This window comes from Rissa tridactyla, chromosome 3, assembly GCF_028500815.1.
Source record: "Rissa tridactyla isolate bRisTri1 chromosome 3, bRisTri1.patW.cur.20221130, whole genome shotgun sequence".
Classification (NCBI taxonomy): Eukaryota; Metazoa; Chordata; class Aves; order Charadriiformes; family Laridae; genus Rissa; species Rissa tridactyla.
Window position 1 is genome coordinate 14,061,188 of NC_071468.1, and position 20,478 is coordinate 14,081,665.

General features: G+C 43.8%; 2 protein-coding genes and 1 long non-coding RNA gene across 5 annotated transcripts in view; 1 reads left to right on the forward strand and 2 right to left on the reverse strand.

Annotated features, from left to right (window-relative positions):
- The window catches only part of MSH2 (mutS homolog 2), a 53,598-nt gene extending 49,827 nt beyond the window's left edge, over window positions 1-3,771 (reverse strand). For both annotated transcript variants that reach the window (XM_054195766.1, XM_054195765.1), the window contains exons 1-3: window positions 3,509-3,771; window positions 826-980; window positions 149-427 (exon numbers count right to left, since the gene is read on the reverse strand). In XM_054195766.1, the coding sequence (XP_054051741.1) occupies window positions 149-427; window positions 826-980; window positions 3,509-3,728 (654 nt within the window). In that variant the 5' untranslated portion in view covers window positions 3,729-3,771. The remainder of the gene's footprint in view (window positions 1-148; window positions 428-825; window positions 981-3,508) is intronic.
- Window positions 3,772-3,876: 105 nt separating this feature from the next.
- LOC128907346 (uncharacterized) lies at window positions 3,877-7,641 on the forward strand. The gene is made up of 3 exons (XR_008465564.1): window positions 3,877-4,198; window positions 6,816-6,887; window positions 7,042-7,641. It is a non-coding gene; the product is annotated as an uncharacterized LOC128907346 (long non-coding RNA).
- Window positions 7,642-10,459: 2,818 nt separating this feature from the next.
- On the reverse strand, window positions 10,460-16,071 carry EPCAM (epithelial cell adhesion molecule). Of its 2 annotated transcripts, none has more exons than XM_054197193.1 (9): window positions 15,700-16,071; window positions 15,124-15,228; window positions 14,246-14,486; window positions 13,891-13,956; window positions 12,584-12,647; window positions 12,115-12,216; window positions 11,748-11,942; window positions 11,356-11,397; window positions 10,460-10,980 (listed from the first exon to the last, which is right to left on the reverse strand). In XM_054197193.1, the coding sequence occupies exons 1-9, from the start codon at window positions 15,764-15,766 to the stop codon at window positions 10,939-10,941; spliced, it is 924 nt and encodes a 307-aa protein (XP_054053168.1). In that variant the 5' UTR covers window positions 15,767-16,071; the 3' UTR covers window positions 10,460-10,938. The 2 variants fall into 2 exon arrangements, with proteins under 2 accessions (XP_054053168.1, XP_054053169.1); XM_054197194.1 differs by lacking the exon at window positions 15,700-16,071 and adding an exon at window positions 15,492-15,584.
- Window positions 16,072-20,478: the final 4,407 nt, after the last annotated feature.

The window sequence follows — 20,478 nt, forward strand, 5'->3', positions numbered from 1 at the left end:
TACCCTTAGAACAATTTTTGCTAATTAAAATACAAAAGAGTTAACAAACAAATAATACATTTTGGATGCATAAATCAAAACTTCTTTGAGTTAAGACAGAATTTTAGATAAAGTTTTGTCTAACTGTCAGCCACAACGGGTCCCTTACTTGTCGTAGTTTTCCCATCTCTCCTGCAGTCTCTCCTCCTGGTAGCACACACTCCTTCGGTCCTAGCTGAACCAGTAGAGCTTCAAGGTTTGAGAATTGATCATTATCTGGAAACTCACAGACGCTCAGTTTTCTCAGGGTTGTGTCGACATAGCCCACTCCTACCACTCTTTGTCCATCAGCAGTAGACAGCTTAACCCCCACAACCCCAATGGCCGTTGACATGTCATTGTTGGCGAAGAGAACTTCCTCAAACTGGGCAAGATTTCCTGGAGAACCCTATTTAGAAAAGAAATACACTTTTAAAGAGTGTTTATATACACACCTTTTTTTTCCTTAAAAAGGACAACTGATGAAACTAAGTATGAACAGTCCATTAATATAAAACATACAACTGTTCTATTTTTTTAACCATTAAAATTTTACATACCGTCTGCACAAAGTGAGCTACTTCAGGTTTCCTTTATTTCCCAACCTATGACAAAGATACAGAACAAGGTCTTCCAGCCTTAGAGCAGTAGAAAATACAGGGATATACAACAGACCGCACGATTTACCATCATACCACCAACATCGGTCCCTGAAAATCCCAAAACTCCAAGTTGAGGGAATCAGGAAAGAGTTATATATTTTTTTTCTTTCATTTCACAATTACACAGAAAGATTGAAAATTGTACCTTGTATGCTAAATACCAGTCATTCTCTTTGACAGATTTACTCCCTGCTTTGTTCTTGTAAACTTCAACTCTGTAATGACGAACCAGAAGCAGATCTCTCACAAAAGATTCAAAATTCATTTTACTAAGCACAACACTCTCAAGCTTCTGAGTTCCTACAAAAAAAAAAGAGGGAAAAAATATGATAAATCATCATAAATAATAAATCAATGTTCATTTACAAATTTCACTGAATCTATACATACACATACACAAAGAGATCTGTTCCTCTCACCCTTCCCCTCTTCTTAAAATATTCTTGGTTTTGTAATTAACATTTCACACATTTTAATCTAATGAGTGGTGGAAGCCTGCTACAGGTTTTCTTTCTGGATAACATCTTTTCTTTCCTGATAAGCCACTTCTGTTGACAGAGCAGACTGTCACCCTATTCACACTCAGAAGATGGCGAGACACACGTGCCAAGACATTTCCCTTTTATCACAATATATACTGTAAAAACATATTCTCAAAAAAATTTAAAAGTTTACATTAAAACCTAACTTAGAAAGAGCCTAATTAACAAACTTCTTGCTTCTGTTCCTATCAGGGTGCAGGCAGATGATACAGTTGAACAAATTTAATTCCGTACAGCTGCCAAGACGAACAATACCACTTCTAGCTCCCTACCTCCCATGCCACCTCTGGCACCAGCCTACTCACAGAATAACGTAATTCCACTACTAAAAAAACTGAGCTTTCAGTATGTTAAATTTTCTGCCAGATCAGCAATTGGAATTAACTCAGACTAGCGTCAGATACACAAGAGCTAGATGACATACAAAGCACAAGCAATAGATAGGGATTATCACACTCCTCTTTTCAGTAGCATGCCTTCATCGCATTCGAGGCTCTTCCTCCCTTTATGTAAAAGACACTAAAGAGCAAATTTCCACACCCATAAAAAGTTATGGGTTTATTCCAAGGAGAATTTTTTCATTTTCTTGTCTTAAATCTTTAGTAAGACTGTTTTGGATGTAGGTAAGAAGCTAATTCCACATAATTAGGTCTTCTTTCCCAATGCAGAACTGTCTAACAAAACGAGGGGACGGCAGCCGAATATGATTTGTGATTTGAAATCATCCGGAAACCACAAAAAGTAGTTTTATGCTGACTTTTAACTGGATATGCTAAATAAGGCTACAGTTTGCAGTGTTTTAAAATCAGAGATGATAGTCACAGGCTTACATCCATTAAATGATCGCTTTTAAGTGAAATGGAAAAATTGTACCGATGCATGTGTTTCTCGCCTGGAAGATGTATCAAATTCCATGCTTGAAACTATCAAGCTCTACAACATCCCCACAAATTATTTTTTTCTGAGGTGTTTTTTTGTGGTTTTGTGGAGGGGTTGGGGTTTTTTTTGGGGTTGTTTTTTTTTTTTACTTATTAGCCCATCACTTGCAACAGAAAGCAAAAAGCATATGAGAATGTAATCCTCTTTTTAATGCCACTGCACACACACACGAAAACTTCATTCATAACAAACAGGTTTATTTCATGAAGTATGAGCCAATAACTTTGCAACATTATGTTCCTCGAGATTACAGATAATACTAAGGTTTGCCTCTTCTGACAGGATAATTTATCTTTATGCTCTTACATCCAACGCCTGGAAGCTCCACCGTCTTATACCAAAAGACAAATAAAAAGCAACAGGGGGTGGATGGAAGAGAAAATCTTATGCAATACATAATTAAATATGTTATTCCCTTCTGCAGGCCATCATTAGTCAAGCACCTAATAATGGATAATTTGCACATGTGAAGTTACCATTGTTTACCTGTCGCCTGCACTATAGAGCCGCATGAGCCCTGTCCTCAGTTATCACAGAAAATGTCACACAATCATTTTCCCAAACGGAAATCTACCAATGCTCTGGAAAAATATTAACATGCTGTTAGCCTATCCAATGTATCGTGTTCCACTAACTATCCACATCCGACAGTCTTGTAGTATGATCTTATGCGATGAGCAGTATGTACTCAGAACCACGCTTTCTGCTGTACTTTCTTAACGTTTGTACACCTCCGTCTGTCACACGCATCCCACTCACAAGAGCTACTAATTATCATTTCAAAGCTGCGGGAGGCGAAAAGAAAGATCTGCGTGCAGTTATGCCTGCTTCCAAGCAGCAATGAATCAGGGCGCACGTTAAAATCCAGAAACCTCTTAATAAGAGAATCCAGAAACCATGAAAAAAAAATCCAGAAACCTCTTAAACCCTTCCCACACCCACCAACACAGAGGGCAGCAGCCTTCGCTCTCAGCAACACCCGAGGTGCTGCGGGCTTCGGCTGCCTGGAGCCCGCCAGCTCCGCAGTGTCCGAGAGAGGGAAGAAAACGGCAGCACCTCACGCTCTCTCGCCCTGACACGGTCCCCATCTTTGACAGATGACGCCTCGGAGAATTCGCGTCCGATGCAGGCACGAAACGCGACGCCCCGCAGCGTCGGGACCCGACCGACACCCCGAAGGCCTCGCCCTTGAGAAGACGCCGCTGCTGCACCGGCACCCACCGCCGCCTCCCCGCGGGCGGCCCTCCCGCTCCCTCCCCCCCCGCTCCCCTCCGCAGCAAGGCCCAGGGGACGCGACCCCAACCCGCCGCCTGCCCTGGCCCCTCAGGGGGCCGGGCCCGCACCCACCCGGTGCCCCCGCCAGCTGGCGGATGACGGCGCGGGTGCGGAAGAGCTCGCGGGCGGCCAGCCGCGCGTCCGCGCCGTGCGCCGTGTAGTAATCGCCGCGCTCGAAGAAGCGCACGGTGGTGTCGGGCTTCTCGGGCAGCGACAGCACGGCGCGCACGAAGCCCGCCTCAGCCCCAGCGCCCTCCGGCCACACCACCTCCCGCGGCGGCTCCGCCGCCATGCTGCTGCTGCCACCGCCGCCACCTCCCGCCAACGGGCCACCGCGCGCCCCGCGCGGCGCACGCGCGCCAGCGGCGGCAGCCAATAGCGGCACGGCCTACGCGGCGCGTCACGCACGCCCCGCCCCCTGCGCGGCGCCCCGCCGCCCGCCGTGAGGGCGCGCGCGGCAGCGGGGCTTTCCGCGCGCCCTGTGCTGCTGTGGCAACGGCGGGGCCCTGAGGGGCCGCCGCGGCGAGCTGCTGCCGCTCGGTGGTCGCCGGTGAGGCGGGGCGCGGTGCCAGCGGTCGGTGCTGCCTTAAACTCAGCCCTGAGACCCACGCCATGACAAAAGTTGCGTGCGTTCTTGTGTACGACCTTAATGTCGAAGCCGCAGCGTGCAGGCCTCGTTCACGCAGGCCGCAGTCATGGAAGGCCTTCCCAGAAGAGGGAGGGAGCCCCACGCAGCCATGCTGAGGTGGTCGAATTTCAGAGGTACATCAGCTCTGCTTACTCGGTGAGGAGGAAAGCGTCCTGTGGACCCGCAGTGTGGAGGCCCACAGCATGCTGAGGAGCTTCATAGGCTGCCAGCAGGCAAATGCTGTAACGCAGGGCTGTTGCCTTGGTCAGACTGCCAGGAGGCAGAAGGCTAGGGCGGTAATGGGCCCTCCTGTGCTTACAGGAGGAACAGTGTCCAGAGACCCCATGTGCCCCCTCAGGCAAGAAGACAGCAACTTTCCCCCTGTCACTCCTCCCATGCAGTGCAAGGAGCGACATGGCAAATGTCCAAAAAAAAAGAAGGCCTAAACCCCATTTATGTACTGGGGTCACACAGCTCAGGGACAGAAAGGGCACTGGCTGCCCCACAGTGCTTGGAGAGATCCTGTGCCCAGAGTGCTTAATTTTTTTGATTTTTCACCATCCTTTCCTCCACTGTCCTGGGCATTTTTTCATTTTTTGTTTTTCTTTCTGATGTAAATACAGAAAGAAATAGAAACAGTATAGGTATATTCTCACAATCTTTCATATAGTGATTAAGAATAATGAGAAATCCCAGGTTAAATCAAGTATTTTTGGAATCCTTCTGCCTTGGTCCACTTTTTTTATTCCAGTCAGTTCCAAATCATGATTCTTGTACCCCAATTCAGCTGCCTGCACCTTATCACCTATAGTCAAAACACATCTTAGAATTGAAGAAATGCTTAGCATTTCTTGTGTAAATGCTTATTGCTTCTTCTGGTTTGTCCATCTTGCTGCCTCAGAACATCCTCTCATCTGCCTCCCATTGCTTTCTCTCTCCATCCTATGTTACCTCAACATCTTCCATCTCATCTCTCACCCTTCCTCCGTCTTCGCAGCTCACCCCTGGTCCCAGCTATGGCATGCTTTTGGGACCTCTTTCCCCATGATTCTCACCTCACTTGTCTCTTCTTTCCACTTGTTGAATCAATGTGCTCATCTTTAATATTTCTTGGCACTAAGAGGCGCTTTCCAAAAGGCCCTCAGAGGCCCACATAAGGACTACTTCAGGTTTTCACACTAAACTATGCTTTTACCCACTGGGGCCACCCTGATGCCTCAGCCTGAAGGTGTTGACATTTGCTGGCTGTCCCTCCACAGGGGATGCTTTGGTGTCCTGACCTCTGCCCCATTCCTGCCCAGTGTCACCCTGGGCTGCCTGTTCCCACCTCAGCCTTCCCCACCCAAACCCCAGTCCTGTACCCCTGAGGTACCAGCTTTTCCAGAAAAGGCCTTCAAAGCCCTTTTGCAAATGCACTTGCTGAAGCACCATGGGCAGGTTCCTGTGGAGAAGAGAAAGTAACATCTGCCTTCATTTCACTTAGGAAGGAAGAAGCAAAGCATAAAGTCACTAGAGCTTTGACAGTTGCTCAAAATTTTCCTCTTATCTCCATAACAGTTGTAAAAATGACATTGCTCTGGCAACGCAGTTGGATTTACTTTCAGTATGAAAAAGTGTATTTTTCCTAACCTTATTTTCAGAAGTGGCTAAACTATCTGGTCTAATACTTCCCTGCACCAAAAGTGTTTGCTTGTGGCAGTACTCATGTAAGAAAATTCAACCTAAATAATTGTCATTTAGCAAATACATAACTCGTAACATCAGTCAACCTTGCCAAGAAGTGATAATACCAGGTCAGCCCAAAATATACATTATTAATAGCTGGGAGTGCTTGTCTTTGTACATACTGATGACTACAGATAAGGCAGGACAAGGAGGAAAAAAGTGCCCTGCACAAACAGTTGGAGAGGAGGTGGGCTCCAGGGACCTCATTACCACCTTCAAAAGAGGTGGCAATGCTGTAATTGCTGCACGCTGCAGTGCTTCCTTCTCTCTCCTCTGGGCTGGTTACACCTTGTCATTCAGCAGTTTGCTCAAGGCAGCTCTGCTATGCTGCAGGCTCCCATTTACAGAAAGCCACCACCTAAACCAGCCGCTAATGCTCTTATTGTGGTGACCACAGTCCATGAAAAACGTTTATGTTGTGACATCTCTTGCACAAAATACCTCTAGATCAGTCACCTTTCCCTGAGCTTCTGCCATTTTCTTTGCTCCATCTCTTCTTCCAGGGCAACTCTGAATGGGGACCACCTCCCCGTTGCCAGGCTTGGTTGCTTCACCACGCTGTTGCTAACAAAGCGCTTCCTGCTTTCTTCCTTGCTTACCAGGAGTGATGAGAAGATGGCTTAAATTGTTACGCACATGGCAGATGAGAAACGGATGCTAGTCTAGACCTTAATTTTCTTGCCTTCTTACGCATAACGACAGAAAAGTTGTGATGGCTTTTCAGTTAGGAAAATGGATGTCCTTGAACTACTCCAGAGAAAAAAAAAAGAAAAAATAAACCCCTTTTCACCAAAGGTTAATTAATATTCAAGTGTGATCAGTGACAGCTCTAATGCTTTTGAGTGAGTGAGGATGTTACCAGAAAATTTTGTGTTAGACTGGTGTGTCTGTATGTATGATGCAGCAGAGACTTAGGATAATACTAACAAGATAAGACTATTTAGTTAATTTAAGTTTAAACAGAAAATGTGGCCATTGCCTTCTAGAGGACCTTTTAACTTTCACGTGTGCACTTTTTTCACTCAGATCAATTTGGCACAGCCATGCTTCTACTTCGCAGGCACCTGAATGCGCAAGGATTCTGCAGTGCCTTTAGAGGTTAGTAAAGAAAAAACCCACTTCTTACATGTATGAAGTTTTTACATGCTATAACCTGGTAAGCATTGCCTCTAACATTACATACCACTTCCTTTTTCTCTACCACCCTCTCCCCTTGCATACGGCTACCATTGGATCTCATTGCTGAGACAAGGAGGACAAAGATTTCAGCAAAGTTCATAAAACTCTGCGTGGATGGGTCCAATTATCCCCAACATAGGGGCCACCCCTAGAGCCTGCCTGCCTGCCCAGCAATGGACCTTTGTAATACCAGACCGCAGCCTCTCCTGGGAGCTGCTAGAATTCGGTAACTAGCACTTGTAAAGTTAGAGCAGCAGAGCTGCAAGCTTTTTTAGTTTTCTAGAATATTTTTCAGGCCTATTTCAAGCAGTTTGTAACCCAAAGTCACTGTATATTATGGCAACCAAAGTCCGTCAGGTGAGGATATAAATAAACATGATTCACAAACAATGTCATTTCTCTTACCAAACTTACTATGGTTGTTCAGGAGGGTAATGAGCGTGCTACTGTCAACAGACCCTACATAAGCAACGCTGACCTTTCATTTTGTAGTTGTGGAAACTATGCTTAGGGATTACTTAGTTTTATAGACTTTATTGGTCGTGCTTTCTCAAATATGTTATTTGCATACCCTCTTCTTAAAAGGTCTCTAATTGTCTTTGCATAAACATTTATTTAATTTTGCTCAGCATTAATAATATCTAATATATATATGCTAGTGTAATAATTCATAAGGAAGTAATAGATTTGCACTTGCCTATACAAACACTATTTTCCCATGTTGTACATAGGCACTAAGATAAATATTATTACTATAGTTTCTTGTAGTTTGTGTCCATCCCCTCCCTATAACAAAAGATCTCATTTATTCAGTCTCAAATTATTTAATAAATCTTCAGTCTGCCCTTCATATCCTTTATCGCAATTGACATTACATTAAAAGAGAGGGAACATGGTATCACCACTGTGTGTATACAACTTTAGATTTAAAAAACATGCTGCTTCAACAAAGGAAGTTAATGAATTAGGCAAATGGAAGCATCAAAATATTTACCTCGCCAAAAAGTGATGCCGTGACTAATACTCTTTTAGGAAGTTCTATTGGTTTGTTTCTTTTACAGGAAACTTTTAAATTTTGCTGAATGCTTTCTAAGTATTAAAATAGAGAACACTTAGTATTTGCTATTTAATACCAAGTTATCTTTCAATAGCAATCATTTTTGCCAGCGGTTCAAAGCTGCTCTATATATGAGAAGAAACATGACAGGCATATGTGGAGAGTTGACACTACCTGATAGTGGCTTTTTTTTTTTTTTTTTAAAGTTTCAACACATCAATCTCCTCTAGCTGTAAAAAACTGTAAAACACAATTTATCTGCAGAATGCTGATACACTTATTAATCAACTCTTTCCCCCCCCTCATCCTTTTCCATTTCCCTATAAATACAAACTTTTATGCAGCTGGACTGTTGCCCACATACAGCATTTAGTAAACAAAACAAAAGCCAATACAAAGGTCAATAAAACTATTTAGAAAAGGAAACTAGGGAAAACCCTACTATTGATCACCATTTTGAGAGCTGAGCAGCATTGTTTTTGTACCATAGTAACTGAGTTTAAAAACAGATACAGTACGATCCCTTCAGCTGCGAATTTAGTTAACCGTCTTCTATTTCTGAATTAATTTCTGTAAACTTCGTGGTTTTCTAACCCCTTGGCTAGTTTCAGTCAAATTTGACAAGGAAGACGACTGTACTAGAGACACTAAGCTTGTGTGCTTATCTTAACATGAAAAGCTGCACTAGGTAAAAGAAATGAAGAGTATCTAAATGCCTTCCTCTACTGTGGGAAAAGTAGGGAGAAAACAATGTTCAAACAAACCGATTGGGACAAGGTCCAGGCCACGCAGCAGGTACACACCAGCCAGTCAAGTCAACACATGTGTATCTCCCAGCCCAGCCACAGCACATGACATCTCTTTCTGTCCCGCAGGCCAAAAAAACCATACAAAATGGGGATGGTAGGAAGAGGAGGAGAGGAAACAATAGCATTATGATCTTGGGGAGAAGAAAGGAGTGGCAAAGATGCCGTATTGCAGAGACTTAAGAAAATATAGGATATGGAGTGTGAAGAATTGGGGAAGACAATAATACACACAACTGCAAAAGACAAGCTTACTGTAAACTAGGCTTCGTTTGTTTAACGGCTTACACAATTGTAGGAAATTCATCATGCCTCAGCAGACTGCCTGCATACCTGGGGAGAAAGGGAGTGAGATATATTGGCAGACATATATTCTGCCCTACAGAAGTTGTCACTGAAAAAACCGCCTGAAGAGGCTGTAAAGTACTGCAGTAAATTCCCTGCTTCAGGATTTTTGTGCCTACCAGGAGCAGCAACTCAACACGGGGGGGGGGGAAAAAAAAAAAAAAAAAAAAAATAATCAATCTGCACATCTCTGCTTCCCAAAGCATACTATAGACTCAAGAAAAATCAAAACCTGGGAGCTCCAGCAGCTCAGCACACACACCCATCGCATGTTGGAAGACCCAAGGGAAAGTCGCTGCCTACATTGCAACATCAACACATCAGCACACACGTCAGCTACCACCTTGTTCCAAGGCAGCAGATACTCTGGTTAGCTGTGACATCAGAGGTACGTTCAACACAGTTCAGCAACTTCCCTGTTGTATTTAGCAGATGCACACAAGGTCTCTAGTGGGGTACGTTTCACATTTAATTTTACGAACACAGTAAGTAGAATGTCCTCTCAGTAGTTTATCCTACTTTTCCTGTTTTAGGGAGGGGGCTCAAAACAAAAACCAGATTAGTAATATGACTTGTCATTCAGTTCCTTATCTTGTATGTAATTATTTCTTTGGCAACAGGAGTTACAGCATTTCCTTTATAAATCAGATAGGCTGGACGGACTATACATATTAACTTGCTGGCCAATATGCATTAGACTACTGACTGCCAAAGCAAGCTCTTTTATCCAGAGCTCTGGGAGGCAGATAGCCTCCAAGTTCGGTCAGCCTCCATGACAGTAAACATTAATAACAGCAGAAACAGATTCTAGCTGTGCAACACCTTCTTTGTAATGGATATCTATGTAAATCAGGGTAATGGTGTAATAGCCCATCCCCAGCTCAACCCTTGGATGCCAAGCCTACCCACCCCCAACCCTACACAGATGTTCTAGATTAGAGGCTTGTTTTACTATAAATACTTACATAGCATTGGAAAGAGCAGTCTATGCATTCCTGAAATTGCTACATTCACAGCATGCTTATTTTTTATACAAACAATCCATTTTATCATTTTACTCCTGTTGCACAGTAAGAGTGGAAAATAGGATAAAGCATAATTTTCACAGCTTTAAGAAAAAAAATCATGCTACTGAGATATTAGATGGCTAATACAAACTTTGTTTATGGGAGTTCTAGAATATTTTCACCTATGCTGGGGTTGCTTGCTTTAAGGAAATATCACACTGCTGAATTTGTAAGCACAATAACTTACCCGATCATCATAATTTCAACATAGAGGAATTAGAAGCCTGTTTCAAAGTTTTATTAATTCAAGTCATAAAAAAGTTACAACTTCAAATATGTACAAACAGCCATAAAAACATCACATTGAGTTATAAGGAGACATTTTGTTACAACGTGGCTACAAAAATCATTATCTTCCATGAACCTCCCACAAGGCTAAAATAACCATTTAAACGTGTATGCTCCAAAACCCTAGTAACAGCAGTTGACAACTCATTTAATTATCATAATAAAAACAAAATCAGGGAGCAGTATTTAAGTTTGACTTGAGTAAGATGGGGCGTTTAAGATTTAACTCTCAAATAAAAGTAAAAATAGTAGCATGGTTACCAGTCTTGGCTGTTAGAGTTTTAGCAATCATCAAGTGAGCATATTTGCCTCCCTTTCAGGGGTAATCTTTAAAGAGTTAAGATCCATGCCTCCAATGTTTCTGTCGTTGTCTTCTTTGAATCTTACTCTGTTGTCAGCCCATTTTATTATGCATTCAGCCCTCTATGCATTTCATTCATTTCCTTTACCTGGAGGGGAGGAGGTAGAGGGAGATCAACATTTGTGCTACTTCTCAATAGTTCACACAGAACAAGACTATCAGTATTTCCTGTGGAATTGTATAGCCCTTGCTATAGATATGTAAAAATAGTACTTGCTGTCAGCACTGCCCCCCACCCCGGGAAATGCAGCAGTTCACCAGCTGCCTTTGAAACTAGTACAGAACAAACAGGGTGAACTATACAAAGATGAAAACTAGTTAACAGAATTTGAGTATTTTCATTTTCCTTAAAAGCTTGCTTTGGGTGCTTCAGATGTGTTTAAGAAACTATAACAAGCTTACGTGGTTCTGGATTCTGGCCAACCTCCTCCCCACATATAAACCATAAACAGAAATTAGTTACCTCTGCTTTCACGTACTTCCCTTTCCTCCTCCTTGTGAGGACCTGCAAGAGAAGGACAGAATAATTGTGAAGTTTTATTTAAGTCTTGGCTTACATTGTAACTTTATCTGATTGTGACTTTAAAACTCTGAACTTTAAGCTGTCCTTTACCCATCCTTCACCTCGATGAGTTTTTCCCTAACACTTTCATTTTCCACACAACAGCCTTCAGTTATGACCTGAAAAAGTGATAGTATGTACGTCCATCACCTCTTTCCCACCTCCCAAGTTTCAAAAAAGCAGCCAGTTTACAGAGGAAGATTGTTTCTATCAGAGTTGAATTACCCTGGTATGTCATTATTTCCCAAATTACGCTGTTACCCGTTCTGCTTGCCAGCTTTGTTAGAACTTACCAGAACAACAATTCCAGCAACTATTGCTACTATTACTACTACAATGACAGCGATGAGGCCAGGAGTCAGAGACTTCATGGAAAACTCCGGTGGTATTTCATCAACATAATAGACCGATGTCTTCTCAAAATTGAGCCTTTCATTACCAAAACTCATGTTTAGTATGTTATCATGAAAGATGGAGTCACCTTTTACCTAAGAACAGATAGGAAAAAAAAAAAAAAGACTTGCTAATTCCCATTGTAATGGGCATTCATCTAGGCACTGCAACAATTCATCTTGCTTTAGCCAGTATGCAGTAAGACTACTGAGCATAATGCAATAGTCACATCTAGTCTTTGTCAGACTTCACCCATGACACACTTACATCTTTTTCAAAGTAGTAGGCCACATCAGCTATATCCACATCTCCAGAAGATTTTTCAGAGGAGTTTTGCTTCAAGTCAATAGTAATGTAAGGTTTTTCATACTGCAAAAAATATAGTACGGTATTAAGGAGGGGCTGGTTTAAATCCAACTATCAAATCCAACTTGTGAACTCACATCCTGAACCAAGTTTCTGGTACTTGGTCTCAAGCCAATTGTTTACAGTAGGATTCAAATTCCATTTTTTTAGTAAAGCAAAGTAAGAATTCATCTACAGACTGAGGAGAACAATATGTAATTTCTGAGTATTTCAGTTCAGATACAGCTATTTTCTAGCTGCTCAGTAACTGCCACCACTTTGAGAGCTTCTAATAAGACTCATGCTGTACTGCATTAGTCAAAGAAGTTTTCAAAGTTATTCACAACAAAATAAAATTCTGATACTTTACTAAAACTTATGTGCCTCTTACCAGAATGCTACTTATATAGCGTCCATCCAGCATGTAACGACTGGTAATTGTTTCCTTGAAGAACCTGTAAGGATATTAAAGCCATAGCTGTTAAGAACAGTACTATTTTACACGTTGATTTTCAGAAGCAGAGAAGACTACTATAATTAATTGGGCTTTTTCCTGCAGTCTCTGTAGTGGGCTGACCCCAGCTGGCAGCTAAACCTTCACTCAGTCTCTCACTTCCTGCTAGCAGGACTGGGAAGAGAAACAGGAAGGCAAATGCAAGGAAAAAACCCTCATGGGTCAAGATAAAGACAGTTTAATAATGAGTGAAAGGGTTGGGCGGGGGAAATAAAAACCTCAAGTGACACAAAAAGCAATCCCTCACCACTAGCAGATCGACGCCCAGCCTATCCCCAAGCAATGGCTACTTGGGAAAAACGTCCCCCAGATTTACTGCTCAGCATGACATTATACAATAAGGTTCATCAATTTGGGTCAGCGGTCTCTGCTGTGTCCCCCCTTTTCCAGCTTCTTGCCCACCCCCAACCTACTCACTGGGGCAGCAGAGTGAGGGTCTGAGAAGGCCTCGACACTACATAAACACTGTTCAGCAACAGCTAAAACACTGGTGACTTATCAACACTGTTTTGGTCACCAGTCTAAAACACAGCACCATACTGACTGCTACCAAGAAAATTAACACTATCCCAACCAAACACAGTGCACTCTCATTACTGAATTATACTAGAGCTCTGTTAATTCCCAACAGCAAAGATGCACTTACTGAAAAATAAAAACATATGTTACTGCAGTGGTAGAGAGAAGAGTCTGAACAGTTTTGAGATTTCAGAAGAGAAGCTAGAGAGCAGCAGCTTTTGTTCCAGTGGGGGGGATCTAACAGCTACAAGAACATTTTTCTTGCTATATGACCTCTGACAAAGAGAAGTAGGATTTTGTTTTAGCCAAAAAATAGCTAAACTCTTGTCTTTCTCCTGCTGCTTCCATGCAGTCCCTCTGCCATCTTTGTCAGTTTACTTTTTGGGCAGTTTCACTTTCCATTTCCTTCAGTATATTGAGTTGATAAAAAAAAACCAGCAATCAAATTTTAAAATGGAAGTGAATTTCATTAGCAGTCAATTTATTTCCAATAAAAATTAAAACAATTAAAACTGTTCTGTGAAGGATCTGTAGGTCACTTCTAAGATGTCTTCTTACAAATTAATTCAGAGGTCTAACAATACTTTTTAACAATTGTTTAGAAATACACTAGATATCTGTCACGCATAGAGACATTGCCATAACATCTTACTATCATTGCTTACCTCTTTAAAGATTCAGCGTCCAGTGGAGCATTTCTCTCAGCATGTTTCATTTCAATGATGATCCACCTGAAATAATAGGCAAGTACAATGAATATTCTTAGAGCACATGCATATAACAACACATACTAGCAATCTAACCTCGGGGGAAAAAAAACAGAGCAGCAAGAGAAAAAAAAAAGCCTCCTCTAAAGTCTACTGCTTTCTGAAGAAAAAAAAAAGCGGCAGTTATCAAAAGTGTTTATTGCTTTGTCTTCATTCATCCCCAGCACATCACTCATACAGGTAAATCCTCTACAATGCAGAGCTCAATACAGGAATGTTTTAACATCACAGCACACCCTGTTGAAAGACTTACATCGTTCTGACTAACTGATCGCACTTCAAGTCTGCATCATGTTTGTCAGTTCTTCTAACACCAGCTGTATTCACACACCAACAGGTGGTTCCATTGCACTGCTTTGCCTTGAAAACGCCAGTATTTTCACACTCGGGATCATAAAGCCCATCAGTATCTTCAAACGCATCTTTTGGTTTCTCACGACGACCTGATTTTGAGCCTTTCATTTCTGCTTTCATCAACAGGCATTTTGAAGTCACTAAAAACAACCAGAAAGTCACGTTATGCAGCAACCATAGTGTTCAAAACAGAGCTCTTAAGTCTGTAAAAGCACACGTTTACATCAGAAGGAAACCAGATCTGAAACCATTACAAGGGGGAGAAGGTGTCTAACATGTAGGTAGTGCATAAAGCCAACACAACTACGGTACATCAGCTTCTCAAGGCAAACGCCTAGGAAGCCCAGCCACTTTCCTTTTCTTACAGCGAGAGGATCATTTACAGCTTAGCCGAGTCTGAACCATGAGTCAGGTCTTGAGACAAGAACTCTTTCACCTTTACATTGGCAGGAAAAATCATGATACATGCTTACAAGGAAGCTAAAAATTAATCTTTGAGAAATCCTTGCCATTGGAGAGCGAATATTAAGAAGGATGGAGGAGCCTCCATCAGTATAAGCGTATGCACATCCACACAAGTCACACAGGAGGAATCCTAAACACTTATCTTCCATCACCAGTTGGCCTGGAAGACCGGGAAGCAGCTTTCCTTTCTTGCTACCATCATTTACCAGGAACTCAATGGTCATTTTCACGTATTCCCCCAAATTTAACCAGCACTTTTCCTCGCCACCCCGTACCAGAGAGCGCTCCCAGCCCCACGCCTGCCCCACTCACGCTTGTTGCAGTCCACGGAGACGCCGGAGCCCACTGAATCGCACCAGCAGACGCCGTTCTCCATCCGGCAGTTGGTCACACGCTTGTTCTTCTCGCAGATGCAGGCTGGAAAGGAAGCGGAGCCGTGGAGCGGCAGCCCCCGGGGAAGCACCCCGGGGCACCGCCGCTCCGCGGGCGGGGAGGAGAGACAAAGCCGCCCCTCACCGGACGGAGCCGGCCGGGCGTCGGGCACCCGTACCCCACCCACCCTTCCCTTGAGAAGGGCAAGAACGCCCTTCGCGACGCTCAGGCTCCCCCAGGGCTCTTCCCGCCGGCTACCGGGCCCCTACGGCTGGGGACAAAGGGACGCCGGGCTGCCCCCTCCTCACCTTCCCGCCCGCGGGGCGGCCCCTCCCACACCCGCCATCGACCCCGGCGGAGAGGGGGCGCCATTTTGTGGCGTCGCGCGAAGTGGGTCGCCCAGCGGGGCGGCTCCGCGGGCGACGGAGGGCGAGAGGGGCGACAGGAAAGGGCGGCGGGGCGGGAACCCGGTTGGGAGAGGGGGTGCAGGGGGGAAAGAGGGGTACGGACACTCACGGTTATTCTGGGCGCAAGCGGCGGTGCAAAGCAGCAGTAGGAGCGCAGCTCCGCAGAGCGGCTTCATGGCTGGGGTCGGCAGAGGGGCCGGGGAAGAGTCCTCCGAGGGCGCGGGCGGAGGAGAGGGAGCGGTGCCTGCGCGACGGCCGAGCCGATGTGAGCCACCCGACAGGTTCCGCAGGTGGTGGTGGCTGCGCCGCGCCCTCCCGGCTCCGGTTACACCTGAGACGCGCAGGCGGCAGCTCCTCCTCCCGGGCCAGCCGGGCGCTGTTAAACCGACACCCCCCTCCCTTTCCTCTCACCGCACCTGGGTGAAACTGGATGGGGCGGGGCAGGTGGCTGCTCCCCGTCCCGGCCCAAATATAGCCTCTTCCGCAAGGGCTGGGGAGGGGAGGCGGTGGTCGCCTGGGGAGGGGGTCCTAAGGTGCGGTCGCTCCCGCTAAAGGGGCTGTGAAACCGCCCCGCCCGCGGTGGAGGGGCGGTGGGACGGGGAGGAGGGGGCGTTGTCGGGGAGGTGAGGAATGGCCGCCCCTGCCGTCGAGGAGAAACTTAGTCATGGGGGGAAGCTCCCAGGCGTGTTTGTTTTGTGACACACAGGCTGGGGGAGCCAAGCCGCCTCCTCTCCCGGCTCAGGGCTTCCCGTTGCTGCCGGTGGCCTTCTGCGGGCCGGGGCCGTGGGAGGGCCTGCCCCGGCGGCCGCCGGCCCCGAGGCCTCTCACCCGGCCGTGTGGCCGCCGGGCCCTGCGCCTCCTTCCCCTCGGGAGAGAGGCGGGGGGGTGTTGTGTTTTATCTCCCCTCGGCTGGTCATCAATATTCCCACTTTATTGTTAGTTTTGTTCACGTCCCGTGGTGCCCTTTGTACTACTTCGTGAGGACTTAGCGTTTACAGTAAAGCCTGATAATCCCTCAGTTAACTTAAGAAAAAAACAGAACACCTATCTGTATAGAATAAAGTATTTCTTAAAGATTTTTCTGCCTTTTTTTTTTTTCTTTTCTAAAATACACACCAGGTTCATTCTCCCTCAGGACTGCCCTGAAGAGAGACGTCCTGTGCTGCAGTGCCTGCACTTCCTTGTGCAGAAAAAAAGCTGTTCTCTGTGCTTTGTCTCTGAGCAGCAGGGTTTTGTGGGGACCTACAAAAATGGCAGGTAGCGCCAGGGCCCTGCCAGGTTGCTGAGGAGGAAACAGGAAAACCCGCTGCAGGCTTTAAAATGGCTTTCCAAAGTGTAAAAGTGATGCCAAGGTGGAAGACAAAAGATAGGTATGGTACACTAAAAATATTTTCCACAGCTTTTTTTCAGTTTATTAGTTCAGTTAAAAAAATATGCATAGATCTCTCTGAAAGATAACGTAAGTGTCCTGGAAAAACAAGTTATTTTAGTAGAGGAGAAAACCAGAACGACATCTCTCTAAGTCTGTTCCTGCATTTATAAGAAACCAATAGTTTTCAAAGACTTGAAACTTCCTCTTACCAGTGTTTACGTTCGCTGAACAATAAAAACATGTTGCTGCTTTTGTATATGCAGCCCTCAGTTAATGAAACTGCTTGAAACCTTTGCACGATCTGAAATGTAAGTGCAGGTTAGCTGTCTTTGTGGTTTTGTCTCTGCATGCAGCTGTGTTTGTATTATATCTTTGATTTTGTATTTATCGTTGTCTACAGTGCCCTGTTGAAATCGGGTGGGTGCTGTCTCAGATGGGGCCGAGTTAAATGGCTGGATTTTGGGTCATCTCCTGGTACAGCTTTTTGCAGACTTTTGCAGCATTTATCTTGATTCTTGTGGTTTTGTGCGGCTTCTTCATACTCTTCTGATACACCTGTTAAAGAGTCAAAATAAGAGCAAGATCTTAGCAATGTGAAAACTTGTGAAGGCTTTAAAGTCTCAGATACGGACTTCTCACTTTGCTGCTGTCAAATGATGGCATTCTTCAGAAAGATGAGCAGGATCAATAGAATCAGAAATGCCTGCCTTATTGTAAAGCTCATTTTCTATGTAAATGTACCGGTTTGTTCAAGATGAGAAGAGTTACCCTGTCGTTATCAAACTGCCAAGCTGAACTACGTAAGCCTTGATAATAAGGAACAGTAAATTTTACGATAGGCTTTTGCCCATTTTTTTTTTTTTTTAATAATATGTAAATGTAGAAGAACTACACAGGCTGGGTGCATGCTAATCCTCCTTGTTCTCCTGGCCCTGGTGCTGCATAGGTAAACCTCTGTAGCTAATTTTAAAAATCCAAGCGTTAGTCTGCAGTTTTGAAAGCTCACAGTGGCTACTACTGGAAGTAGCACTGCTTCTTCAGCCAACCTTTAAATATCAGATGGGTCTTTGCTGTCAGTAAACAAAAAATAGCCATAACCTTTAGAGTCTAAGAGTTGAATGGTCTTAGGGTATTTGCGTGGACTAAAGAAGCCTGCTACAGTGTGTTTGGGGATTTTATTACAACACATGTTTTCCCTGAACTGTTAGTTATCACCTGTGGAAAGCCATATCATATTGTGGTGCAAAGATAGGTGCATCGTGTTGCTTTTTGTAGTACAGCATTTAATTTGGCTCTAGTTTGCAGGAGTAAATAAAGAGCTCATTATCTATAATTTCCCCATGTTTCCAAATCTGAAGAAATTACTGTTTAAACATTCCTCAGTATTTTAGAAGCAGAGGGAGTTAACTCTACACAATGTTGTTACCCAGCAAAGCAATGGAAATGAGGAACCGTTCACAATAGCATTAATCTTACCCTCTTTCCAGGTTATTTTGAGGGAAGCTTCTCTGTAGGATCAAAGCCAGTGGAGCAGGCACGTGGTTAAAAAGATAAAAGGGCCCAAATGTCAAAGTAGCTTCATTACAGAGATACCTTGGTGTCTAGGGGGTTGGAAGGCAGTGTCTTTTTTTTTACCTTTTGTGTCGATATATAACTCTCTGTGCTGGAATATGTGACCTTATTCAATGGCTATTCTGTATTAACTTTCCTCAGCGTACAGCTCTAAAGGTAAGGCCTGGCTTGTTGGTTATAAACAGGATAATTGTATCAACTGTTGGAGATATCTCCTCTTATCAAATAGCTGAATGCTGATTAGGCAGTGCAGTGTAGGCTAGTTGTGGTTTACACTTACTAAAGCATAATTACAGCTCAGTCAAATTATAATTTAAATGCTACGAGCACATTGCTGGCTCTATCATATAGCAAAAAGAAAAAAAAATGTTTTGATCGCTAGGCCCCAGAGAATAAGTAAACTTACATTTGGAAAACTGTAAGTTTGGAAAAAGTGTATTTTTCAACTTTTTCTCTGTAATTTACACTTCTTCCAGGTCTGTTTGGAGTATAAAGTTCAGTTCACTAAAGTGTTCAAGAGCCGCTGACGCCAGTGGGAGATTTTCTGTTGACTTCAGTGAACTGTGGATCAGATCCGATGAGATAAATCCAGCTCTTTCTGAAGTGTGTAAGAATTAGCGCGATACTGGGATCTGGCCGAGGTCTTTAGGAGGTCATTTCCAGGTCTTCCCTAGAAATTGGCTTTGTGATACTCGTTAGGCACAGAAAAGGGACAAATCTGCTTTCAGGGAAAGTTGCAAGGATGTATGAGTCACTCCTGAAGTATCAGGAAACGATGCAAGGTGGGGCTGTGACATGCTCTGTGGTCAGCAGATCAGAGACATGAGTAGAGAGAGCGTGATCAGGGCCATGGGAGTATTTGGCAATCTAGCTCTAATTGAGATTCTTCGGAGGCTGCAAACCTGATCGGTTTTGGGTGTACCCTTCTGAAGATAACCAAAGTCTTATCCCTATAAAATAGGCCATGTATTATACCAAATTGCAGACCATAGTCTTACTAGTGTTTTCCCAAGAAAATTTATGACTTTTGAAAATTCATGATGACTTTTAACTGGTTAAGGCTGACAAAGTTAGAAACAACCAGAAACAGCCTTATGCTCAAAAGTGCCAGCAGTTTTTTTGGACGGTAGACATTGCTATATACATTATCTATATTATAGACTTGCTCAGGAGCTTTTTATTAGTACAGTCTTAGAATGTTTTCAACTTTTTTTACAGACTTTACCATCTGCATTGAATGAAGCCTTGAAAGGACTATAGGGAAGAGAACAATATCGAAAAATTATATAGAATATCTTGTTCATGCTGTGTTTCTGAAGATTCCATGCCTTCACAAACACATGTATGCTGCCACTTAAAGAAGTGTAATAAGAAGTGGTCCTTCTGCATGTTTTATTTTTCCTGCAGGTTTGAAAAACACTACATAACAGGTATTGTTGTCTTGATTTGAATAATGAGAACATTTGGAGTCATGGAGAGCTTAAACGTTTCGGCTGTATGGAACTGGTCAAATATAGAGCCAACAAGAAAATAAACGAGCAATTGTGCCTTTCCGCTAGATTGAGTGTCTAACTACCTCTGAACAATGTAAAGAGGCTAGTTTACACATTTTGTTTCATTTTGAGCTGTTTCTAGATCATGACTTTTTATTTTCTTGAATAATAACCGTTTATAAACATAAGTGTGCTTGCGTATTTTGCTGAAATTGTGGTGCACACTGGAGATGGACATTAGTTCAGAGGCAGTGGCAACACTCATAAAGCTGTCCTCAGCATCAGAAGCCCACACCTTGGTTCTCTGTCAAGCTGGAGACCTTTGAAAGTAAGAGTATCTACTGAGAGGTAAAGGGCTGTTGGTTCAGAGGTTCATAAAACTAGACAGGGTGTAGCCACAAGAGAGAAATGCTCATGCAATTAATGTATGTTCTATTTGCGTCTTTGAGGA